We start from the raw sequence: 11999 nt of genomic DNA, 5'->3' as shown, positions 1-11999 counted from the left end.
TGTGTACAGAAATGTACCAAAAATGGTAAAACTACTAGAGTTAAAATGCTTAAAGGGACAAATCCAAATTTTCTTTCTCTCATCTGTTTAACCATCTTTGGAGCAGTTTTGGTGAGTTGCAGAGTTTTAAAAAAGTCTGTCTTCTCTCAAATATAATGGAACTAAATAACACTCACTTCTGGTAAAAAATAATTTTAACATTAATGTCTATTCTCCAGTTTCATGTAGGAACTGTTTTCTCTCTGCATTCGTATCTACAAGTTTTGGGAGAATTACTTTAAAAATGAATTCCAAGTCACTAAGTACCTGTTAAAAAGTGCAGTCAGTAACCTGATCCAAGACTATCACAGTGTTGAAGAAATGCAATTGGATTACTTTGTTACTTTTGGATTGCCTCAGTGTAAAATATGGGAAATTGTTTGGCTGAAATTCAAAATGGCCGACTTCCTGTTGAGTTTAGGCTGTGGGTCCCTGCAGACTTTTTGTGCATTTTTGATTTTCATGCATGTTGGTGGAATGTGCCATGGGGGTTGCTGTTTAGAGGGCGTGACCGAGCCACTTGACCACACCCACCACCAAAAATGATATCAAGCAAAATTTTTCACCATGACTAACGTGTGTGCGAAGTTATGAGCACATTTAGCCCCTCAAAAATGCGATCAAGTTTGATGGACAGCTACCTCAGGAGTCCCAACATGGAAGCTATGTAATGTCCTGCTGTAGACCGCTGTAGACGCAGGCTGCAGCAAAATGTATTTTAGCACCTAAACAAAGGACCACCTAAAAAAAATCAATATGGGTTTAAGTGCACACTATATTTTGAACATGTTCGCTGATTACTTTGTCGTCAAACAGCGTTTTCCAACAGGGAACGGATACCACCGTCTCTGCTATTATCTTGCAGGACATGGGAGTTTTACGAATTTGTGTTTCTTAGTTTGTGTTATTGTTTGACTTTGGTGTTTTAGCATGTCTGTTTGGGTCTGAAATAAGCTTACTTGCTGTGGATTAAGGCAGCTTTAGACCAGCAACTCCAGTGTCCTGTGAGAGAAAATGTCAGTAAAGGCTGTCTAAAACCAAAGAAAAGTGGGGGAAATATGGCGCACACTTAAACCGATATTTCTTTTGGTCAGGTTGCAGCAGCAGGAGCAGAGAAGTTTTGTTGCACCCACATGACATGGATTTTTGAATGATGGGTTTGTGGAATTCATTGTGTAATTTTAGTAATAAATCTCAGTGTGTCACAGCCCTGCATGCCCAGTTCCCCATGCTCACTTCTCTGTTACTCTGATGCCACTCCGATATCCACTCTGCCTGCCAGCTACGCCCGCCTCAGCAGGCCAACTCCCTTCACCTGTGCACACAGCTGCAGCTCATCTCCACACAAGCCAGCATTTATACCCCTGCTTCTCAGTCACTCTCTGAAAGACTGTTCTTTGCCCCACATGCCAGACTGTCCAGCACCTCTGTCCATACTGGTTTGTCTTTGCTGACTCTGCCTGCCTTCTGTCCCTGACGTTGAGATCTGTTCCCACGTCCTTGATTCCTGCTCGCCTGTGGCTGCCTGGCATTACGATGATGACGCAATGGTGTGAGTTTCCACAACTAAGTCTCCCGTCTTCTTCTCTATGGTACCGTTGCCTATACTAGAACTGTATTGTGTTTATGTTTGGGCAAACGTCACTGCCTACTCACCTGTTTGGTTTGGCCCACCAAAAAAAAAAAGAAATCTCTGTGGAGATTCACCTGCCCAACAGTGTACCTACTGAGTTTTGCAATTGAACAGTTTCCAATTGTTCCCGGTCTCCTGTGTGCTGCAGTTGGGTCCAAAAACTACCTGTTACACCAAGCACAAACACCCCCAATTCAAACCCAAAATAGGCAACAAAAACTTAGATGACAGTATTTCAAATTTGGATTAAATCTTATCTCCAATACTTTTATATGCTTACTATTATGCACATAAGACCCTTTAGAAGACATTAGTGGACTTGGGTTTACAGAGGCTTTAAGGCTTTCAAAAGAAGCAGTAAAATCTGAAATCACAAATCTTTTAGTATGTAATTACATGTCCTGAATTTGTAATTTTACTTCATTAAAACAGCCCTTCCACCACTGAGAGCGGTATCTATCAGTGGAGGAGGTACTTTAAAGTTGCAATATCACAATGGAAAAATGCTGATACAAGTTAGGATCTTCTAATAAAATATTTATACTTTGCAGAATTTTTCTTAAAAAAAAAAAAATCAATGTATACACAAATCACTCATGATCCACTAGAGATGTGTTGCAGTGTCTGTGTGGCACAGAGATCGTGCATGGGTGCATGTCTGGGCGTCAGTGCTGTGGTGTGAAGCTGCTACCCGATAACAGGGTGCGGGGTGTGAAGGTGGGGCCAGGTTACATGGCTGTCTCCATCTCTCTCCTCTGCTCTCTGTCTGTGTCATGGATGCAAAAAGACCTGCAGGTCTGTGAGTCAGTTTGACCGAGGGCGGGGCTGAGATATATACATACACATTAACAACTGTGAAACAATCAGAAAATATTATTTCGTTTTCACACTCTAGCTTTCTCACACTCTCGCTCGTTTGTCAAGCCCAGGAGGAACTATCAATTCTTGGACAATGTACCTTTAAGTGAAACAGAGCTAAATATAGAAAAGTTAAAAATTAAAGTACTTATGCAAAATCCCCCAGTTAGGATATTATTATTATTAATATATATGTGTGTGTGTCATATACATTAAAAAAGGGGTCAGAGGGGCCCTCAAATATAGCCTCTATGTGAAGCGAAAGGGAAAGTTTGTCACAGGATATGACACCTTCTGTTTCAACTAGATGAGAAAAAACTTTTTAGAGTTAGATCTCTGTGGCAGGACTTGACTTTTAATTGCATACTCTGCATACATTTTTAATACATTTCACTCATTCCTGAGAACTGGGGCAAAACCATATTTTAAGGGGGGTTTGATCTTTACTTTTCAATTATGCAGGAAAAATGTATTTGAAAAGATCAAACTCTTGCTTCCTAAACCTTGAACTGGACAACCTCCTAGTGATTCGGTTTTTAATTAAATGTACATGTCACATTTTTTCATTTCACATTTTATTAATATGTTGCACAGAGTCAAAATATACATTTTAAACCATAATTTTTTACTTAGCTTTGATTTAGAAGGGCTACAGAGTTGATATGGTTAAGACACATCTGATAGCAATATTACTGAATGCATCAGTAGAAAAACAGAAAGCTTACCAGTGCTTGAGCAGGATTCCTGCCTTTTTTTTTAAACCAGGAAGTGAGACAGGGATCCTTAGGGGAATTGAGCCACGAATTACACATTTGTCAATTTAAAATATAATTTTCCAAGTCAATAAAGTCTGTTCGTTGCAAATTGTTTAAGTACCAGAAGACTACTCACCCAGTAGTCATGTGAGTGATGTCATGAATTTCTTTCTCCAAAAGTTAATGTTAGCCGCTGAAGCTACGATGCATAAAACTAAACTACTTTCTTGACTTGTAAAATTGTTTTAAATTGACAAATAGCATGTGTAGCTTGTGGCACATTTCAAACAGAATCAAAAAATAATTTGTCTCTAGACATAGACTGCCTTTCATGTTTTTTCCAAATTTAGGTCCCATGGGACACACCGGAAACGGCGTGACTTAGGACCTTTTTATGCCTGAATTAATCATGTTTATGACAGAAATCTGGGACACAACTTTAAAGGGTTGACATTGTCATAAAAAATTGATTGAGTATGGGGCACCTGGGTAGCTCAGTTGGTAGAACGTGCACCCCACGTTTGGAGGCTGTGAGTCCCCTGCAGCAGACGTGGGTTTGACTCCTGCATGTGGCCCTTTGATCCACTCTCTCCCCATTTCCATATCTTTAGTTTTCCCACCAATTAAGAACATAAGCCCCCCAGCACATTTTCACACCTATGTTATCAGTAGGCTATTTTAATTTTAAACTTTTGAAGGATTTTTAATGCAATTTGTGAATTCTTGTCTGAGAGAGGCATTTTCTGGCACAGAGCACATTCAGAAATTTAAAAAATGAAGGCAAACCAAAACATTTTATAAATAATATATATATGCTAACAGATTTTCTGAACAGTTTACCCACTAGTGCTTTAAGCCAGCAGATATAATAAATAGGTTATTCAGTGTTTCCCTGCCAGAATTGTATTCTGGCCTTGAAACTACTTTGTGCACTGGAAGGATTGGATTCATAGCCTTGTTGTGGATTCATTCATGCAACAGCAATCCCCAGAACAGACCTTTTTCATGGCAGCAATACTGATATGAAACAGTCAACACAGGTTCTGTTCCATCCAAGTCAAACGGCGTCCGTCAGACCTTACCCTGCAGTTGAGTCCAGAATGACAGTTCTCATCAACGCTGACACAGGGCTCCATTTAACTGCATGGCTATGACTTGGTTTATAATCTATTTTGTGGTGAAAGAATATATTGAATAACATTATACAAACATTTAACTTGCTAGTCAGCATGAAAAAGTAGTTGTTTAAATTATTTATCAGTATTTCATTCATGCACAATGCCAGTTAACTGTTGCCCCTAAGGTGTTATGCAGCCGCCCACCACTAGTCAGGGCTGTGACACTGTCAGACGGCAGCCCCTCTCGCTGTACGCCGTAAGCGTGTATGCCCTGATGGCCCAGGCAACCCCAGATGTCTATATCAGTAATGTTGGACAGATGACGGCTCATAAAACCGGTGCAGTTTTGCAGTGTTTTAATCTAGAAAATGGAAATAAGGTTGAATGTAGACTGACAAAATAAACTGGTATATAATCATCCAACTGGAGCAACATGTGACCACATTCAGCACAGACATGGACATTAACCTGCAAGGAGAGCAGCAGCTGCTGCGGCTAGTTCTGCTAACGTTAGCCACACTGTTTGCCAGGCTGGCGGCTAGCATCAGCTCTAGGTCATTTACCTGCTGGATAAAAGGGAAGGGAAATCAGTCACCAGGAACCTCCCTATTTATCATAATGAGCGCCATATGACTGTGTAATAAACCGGGTACTAAGAGGGAGCAGCAGGTTACTGCAAGCAAATAGTTTGTTCTGCTTGTTCAACAAGTGATCAGACTGTCTCCCAGTTCTTGCACTGATGGATAATGGATATCTGCACAGCTGTAAAATATATCCTGAAGTCTGTCATTTCGTCCGCTGTGAGCACTGCTCTAAAGCTGTGCTTCTGTCACCTGTGTGTGTGTTTGTGTGAGAGAAGCAACACAGACAGGGAGGGAGAAGCAAAGAGACAGCAGACTGATGAACTGTGTTATTTCTACTGTGTTACAGAGTGTTAGATCTGTCCATATCGGGTGAAAATTTTCACAATCTTATAGCTGCTTTGTGGTGCATTCAGGAGCCGATTTTATGAACACTCCTCCGAAACAATATACAAATGGCTGTAAGCAACTTCCCCTGATTAAAAAACACTAAATATTTTCTAATCTAGATAACTTATCTATGCATGAAGAGCAAGGCCCATCATGTGTTTCGCTCAGCTGTCTTGTCTTGATGTGACGCAGTTTCAGTTTTTCCCCGGAAAGCTTTCTGTTGTTGCTGCTCTCAGTTGTTCACACAAAAAGTGACAGAAGTAGTTGTGTGAAAAAGTTTGAAAGAGAAGTTCAAACCCTGTCTTCTTTCACACTTTCACACAGCTGGATGTTTGATGCTTAAAGTGGGTGTGATTGTTGGATTGAAGGTTTCAGAGTTACATAAGCCAGTCAGATGCAGCTACCTTTAGAAGCACTGATAAGCACTTTGTTTGAAGTGTATCGTGCCCTTCAGGGAAGATTATTTGGTGTAAATAAAATGTTAGTCTTTGACACCACAGATTTTGGCTGATGGAAAAAGCACCGGCAATGCACCAAAATGCAGCTGCTTGGCTCTACTGCTTTTACTGTCATGGCACCAAAACTGGACAATATTACTTTTATCTATTTATCCGGTTTTACTTTTTTACTGTCTCACGTCTTTTGTTAAAGTACTTTGTAAAAATGTTAAAGTCCTCCGCCACTTCGCCTTGCTACTACAGTTGGATGTTTGGGCTTCACTGTGCAGAATGATGTATGAGCAGAGTTTGACACAAGCAGGAAGTTTTCATAATTACCTACTGAAAGTGGAAAGTTTCTCTGTGCTCATTGAAAATCTAATTTAAATGGGTGGGCCTACGGCCATGTTTAGTGACATCACGAATAGTTTGGAAGTCTATCCTGGTCCAGTTTGCAACTTCTACAAGTGTGATGCAGAAAGCTGAAGCTACCTGTGCACATACACTGAGAATGGACTTTACAGTGAAGGAGGAGACGACAGGAAAAATGTTGAAATGATGAAAATGTGCATATTCATACATTCTGGAATTTTTTTAATGAGGTAGACAAAAGGTAGATGCCTTTGTATGGATTTTAATTGTATTGGTTACGTAAGACAGATAGGGTCGCACATATTGATTTGTGTTTGTAGTAGCCAACAGTGCTGTGTGTTACGCCCACCCACCATGCAGCTAAAGCAATCCATGGACGTAACGCCAAGTGGGAGAGCAGTCCTATTTTTAAGTACCCAGGGCTGAGTCGTTGCTAACCGACCTAACAGCAGTTCCCTAGGGCCAAGGGAGCTAAAGTAAGTTAGCACTTAGACCGGTTAGCTCCCATGTGCCAAACACAGCAATATTAACCCTAACACCACCTCGGCATGACCTCAGTGCTGTGTTCCCTATTGCTCAGAGGGAGCCTGCTGAGCCCAATTCTGTACAGGACCCACCATTGTTTTTTTGAGACAAGTCCCTCCCATGGACACTTCTCATTGCTGTCACACCTACAACCACACCCATAGCAGCCAGTAGTCCCTCCTAGGATGCTGATTGGCTGCACCACTTTTGGTGTGGACAGAAGTGCATAACTTGAAACCTGTTCCAAAGAAACACTCCACTCGGCTCGCTCCAGTGAATGAAAGTATTGGTCTTCCACAAATGCTTCATGAGTGAAAAAACATTTCATCAGACAAAACCTTATTATCACTTCTTACTGCAGGATGAGCCATCAGACATTTCAATATAAATTCAACATCACCAAAATGCATGAGAATACCTGCAAAACATTTTTTGTCATTGTTGGGCCAGATCCTGGTCTTGGACCCTGGACATACGTCAATACACATGTAATAAACACACTTAGACATCAATTTTGACTTCACAGCAACTTTATGGAAAGTGCTGTACAAGTGCAATTATTATTTCTCTCCAATTAAAGTTAGGTTTGTGTAACCATGTGGTTTGAGTTGCCTGAACCTGACCAAATCTTAACCACTGAGTAGGAGATGATTTAAGAACTACTTTTAAGTACACAAGAGCCTGGAGCACACAGAACAAATAAATGTCTGTTTTGATTTATTTAGTTATTTTTTTTTTTTTTTTTTGGAAATTTTAGATGAAGAATGATGAAACACTCCTCATTGTTTTTAGTAATCAGTAGTTTGTCATAAAGAAACTTTCCTGGGTGGTTAGAACAAATGGAACATTCTTATTTATGGTTATACACAAGTTCGCCACTTCTGCTTTTTCTTGCTGCACACAGCTAAACCCACCAACCACTTGAGATTTGTGTCTGTGGTGTGCAGTTCTGTACTGCTTACCAAACTTCATGGCTGACTGATGAAAATGTACTCCTACACTGAATTGTCACGGTTTGGCATTTGCATGTTGGTAACTCAGCACTATCAGCTGCCCCATTCAAAACACCTCAGTGAGAACAGATCATCATCTCAGCTGTGAACCCAGCTCTGCAGGTCCTGATAGACATTATGGGCATTTGATCTGGGGTACTGAACACAGATCTGACAAAGGCGCTCCCTCCAGTCAGTGTACGTCTTTATTCTGTGAGTTCGGTGCCAGTGGAGGTACCTCTCGTAGGCGCCTCTGTCTGCAGCCACCTGCTTCAAGTAGGCAGCCAGATCTGCTGTACTCTTGAAATCAGACACATGGATGAAAGAACCAGGGGGAGCCAGGGCCTTGTAGGTGGCCCTGCTAGGGCCAAGAACAACGGGTACAGCTCCTGCTTGGAAAGCATTCCTCCAGAGCTTCTCACTGATGTAGTCCTTGGCCTCAGAGTTCTCAAAAGAAAGATAAAAAAGACAGTTTGCAATGGTGGGCAACAGCATCTTGTCCAACAGGGGTCTCTTGTTCCACCTCCCATACACTTCGATGGGAATGTACTTCTTTAGGCTTTGGTAAACTCCAGCCCTAGCCTGTTGAGACAGGTACTTGCTGACTACCCAGCCGACAAGGCAGGAGCGATTTGGTGCACCCTGGTATCCTCGCTCATCACCTCCTAGCACGGTCTTTCCATATGGTATAGATATATCTGCATCCCGTCTGTAGCTCATGGTCCAGTTGAAGAGGCCGTTGAACTGTGACAGGTTGGCATTGTTGACTGGAGGCTCCAGGGACAGCCAAACCCAACGCTGGGAGGCCGGGCGGTCCCGGTGCAAGGGCAGCGATGACAGACCCCTGCTTAACTCATGGTGGTGGAAGACAACTACGTCAGCGGCGGAGAAGGCGGAGGTGTCATCGGTGAGGAAACACTTGCTGATGTTGTACAGCTCAAGGCACTTGTCTCCGTGGAGGCTGTGGGAGTGTCCGAATGGCCAGTGCCACAGCAGGATGCTGATGTTCCTGTGAGGAACATCTGTATGATATTTCTGCCAATAAAGCTTCTGGTTCAAGAAGATGTAATACAACAGGGGTGACAGGGAGGTGAGGAAGAGGAGGAGGAGGAAGACTTGGAATCCAAATGCTGTCATGGCTGCCACTGGGCGTATTCCAGGTCAAAAGGGCACTGATCACTGATATGGAACTCCTTGAGAGGAAGGAAGGGTAGATCAGAGATATTATTTTGCTTTCATGTTCACCAGTGCAGGAACTGAAGAGGGCAAGCTGTTAAAAACAAAAACATCCCCTGCTGCAGGAAACATTTAATTCTCTTAACTCCCGAAATTATTTTTTTCTTCAGACATTTGTTATAGTTAATTGTGTTGCAGGTTAATTATCTTGCAGCAGATATGCAGCAGACAAAAATATAACCAAAATACTAAATCCTAATACTAATAATAAATAAAATAAAGTGCCGTAATCATCGGTGTGTTTTTTTCACTATGGTCAAACTTTTGCAAAATTCTTGAAAAAAGATTGTCAGTATAGAGACCATGTGTGACTGCTGTCTGTCTGTCTGTCTGTCTGTCTGTCTGTCTTCCTCTCAGCATTTCACAATAAAAAGTAAGTTCTGCTTCTGCTGGTTTTTCTTTGTAGGATTTCATCATCAATATTGCACACTTCTAACTGCTCTAACGCTGAGTTACACCAACGATGATTAATTTAAACTAAGATTAGTTTAACCAGCAAAACTAGGTTCAACATGAGTCAGTCCAGATTTAAAATTAAGATGAACTCTGTTGCACAGTTAAAAACTAATCCCTCTTTGGTAAATCCAAATTTAGTGATTTAAACCTAAATGATTGAAGTTAAATCAATATGGAGATGCTAACCTACCTAAAATACCTACCTGAGTGCTGTCAGGACATAGTGAGTATAAAAAAGAGGGAAAACTTTCAGCTGTAATACACTGTTTACTAGCTAGCTAGAAAGGTAACATAACATCATACTGGTTGCAAGCTAACTAAAAAGTTAAAACACTACACTGATTACTGGCTAGTTAACATAGCATTACATTGATTGCTAGCTAGCTAGAAAGTTAATATAATGTTACTTGTTTGCTAGCTACCTTGAAAGTATTTTTTTAGTTATGTTTTTGCTAGTTATCTGGAAAGATAACAAAACGGGATTCCCTAAAAACTATTTCACCCGGGGCTGTTGCCATGTCGTGTACATGTTGTGTGCCTGGTGTGCATTGTTGTTGGCTCACACTGGGTCATCTCATCAGTTTTTGGATAAGCTAGTAACACCATAGCCTAAAAAGTTTGTTTATTAACCTAAAGTTTGCCTGAACACCAAGATTAAATACGCAATAAACTTCATGTCTATTTGTAATCTTAAACGGAGATGATTTTTTAGAAATTCTTTTGTGATCATCGATTTACATTGATGCGCCTTTACTCCTTGTACTGCTGACGTGACTGCACAATTTACTGACTGTTGGTAAATCTTTGCAAGTAACTATGATAATGTTAATTGATGAAACAGTATGGCCAAATAATAGAAGATTTTAAAAAATGGACACAGTAATGAAAAAAACCCTGGAAGAATAAAACTAGGATCACTATAAATTAAAATCTGTCAAAACAGCCAACCCTAGTTCTTCACTTGTTGATCCAACTTCCAAAAAATGTGATGGAAGTTAAAATATTTTATTTCCCTAACCCTAACCCTAACCCTTTTTTCTGCTGGTCACCCTCTACAACTTGCAGGAGGATCGCTGTTGGTCTATGGACCCCAGTTTGAAAACCTCTCATTAAGAGTAAACTGAACTTAAGTGTAGAGGCAGGTTTAATTGTATTCTTAATTTTAAGTTTTAAATTTTGCTGCAACATAATTAACAATTAAAACAATCCTTCTTGGTGCGACCTCAAGATTTACTTACAAATGTAACTTACAATTTTAAAAAAGTTTCAAATCATCTTGTCTGATGGTAGCAAAGTAGATATTTATATTAATCAGTATTTATATTAATAAACCACTTTCAGATGAGCATATTCCGTATTCTGACACCAAGCTGGTCGTGAGATATCTTGTGAAGTGAAACTGGCAGAAATGTTTTCTAAAGATGGCACACCCTGATGGCGCCTACATTGCCAAGACATTTTGAAAACAAATCATTTTATCATTTTAGCAAATGATGTAATGAGGAAAAACAGAGTTAAAATTCAAAATTAAATTCCCGTAACAGCTGATTTTTTTCTCCACAGTTTCCATCACCCTGAGCACTCTGTACAATCTGAATCTGCAGTAAAAACTGTGACACCAGCAGCAGGTGGATTTGAATGAAATAAAAATGAGATGTTGGCACTTACCTGGGTGACAGGATACCAGGCTGTCTGCTGGCCGAAGAGCTGTGTCCTACTCAACGCATCCTAGAATATGAAGGAAATCCTGCCCCCCTCACATTTTTGACTCATCTCTTGCTTGACACTTCTGACACACACACACACACACACACACACACACACACACACACATACACACACACACACACACACACACACACACTTCTCGATGGCAGGGTGTGACTGCTGTTTGATGTATAACCTTAATCGGTGGTCAGCAGAAAGAGACAAGCTGCCACTAAAAGGAAAAACAGCCATTTAACATTAAGTCCTTTCAAATGAACAAGTTTTTAAAGTGTTTTTCCATACAAACTGAACTGAATTAATATCAAGACTCACTTCATCTTCTTGGTGGGTACACAGAGTTTCAGTGTGTTTACTCTCATGTTTAGCTGGTTTATGGTCATAGACCTTTGCCCATCACCACAGACACCTGCCACTGTGCCACCCTGCTTCACACTCATTTCTTTACTCGTTAAATTTCTCACACTTGCAGAATTGGCACAGCAGCGGTTGGCAGGCAAAAACATTTGCTGATTTTAGATTTGTAAACCACAGGCTGGTCTTCCTGTTCCTGTTCTTGCAGCTCTGCAGAGAAAGGGGCACAGCGTTGCGCAGCTCCTGTAGGCACACACCACAAAACTGTTTCAGCAAGTTGTTTCACCCTCAGTCTCCCAGCTCACAATTTTTTTTTCTTATTTTTACCCTGATGCAAAACCTGCGCCCACTCCATACTCCTACACTTAAATGGTTCATTAACTCCACTGTACTGCTTTAACTTGGTTTTAATTTCTTTCGTATGTTTCTGAACTTGTGAATACACAGCAAAATGTGCCTAAAGTTATATTCTTGCAAAATAACTTTTTGACTTATCGTCAGGCCCTAAAATGCTATCAAACTGTGCCA

The 11999-nt window shown here is 40.7% G+C and overlaps 1 protein-coding gene across 1 annotated transcript; it reads right to left on the bottom strand.

Annotated features, from left to right (window-relative positions):
• Window positions 1–6791: 6791 nt before the first annotated feature.
• LOC146320839 (alpha-(1,3)-fucosyltransferase 7) lies at window positions 6792–11454 on the bottom strand. Its single transcript, XM_084729650.1, has 2 exons — window positions 11061–11454; window positions 6792–8893 (listed from the first exon to the last, which is right to left on the bottom strand). Exon 2 carries the CDS (start codon window positions 8835–8837, stop codon window positions 7800–7802), a length of 1038 nt encoding a protein of 345 aa, XP_084585776.1. The 5' UTR covers window positions 8838–8893; window positions 11061–11454; the 3' UTR covers window positions 6792–7799.
• Between the last annotated feature and the right edge of the window lie 545 nt (window positions 11455–11999).

Source organism: Lutjanus erythropterus, chromosome 10 (genome assembly GCF_056507025.1).
Source record: "Lutjanus erythropterus isolate fLutEry1 chromosome 10, fLutEry1.hap2, whole genome shotgun sequence".
In the NCBI taxonomy this organism is placed as follows: domain Eukaryota; kingdom Metazoa; phylum Chordata; class Actinopteri; order Lutjaniformes; family Lutjanidae; genus Lutjanus; species Lutjanus erythropterus.
The sequence above is the reverse complement of the archived record's forward strand: the minus strand, read 5'-3'. Positions and strand labels throughout refer to the sequence as shown.

Bases quoted from the DNA above. Each gene is read 5' to 3' on its own strand.
- LOC146320839 (XM_084729650.1), bottom strand. From the start codon at position 8,837: ATGACAGCATTTGGATTCCAAGTCTTCCTCCTCCTCCTCTTCCTCACC.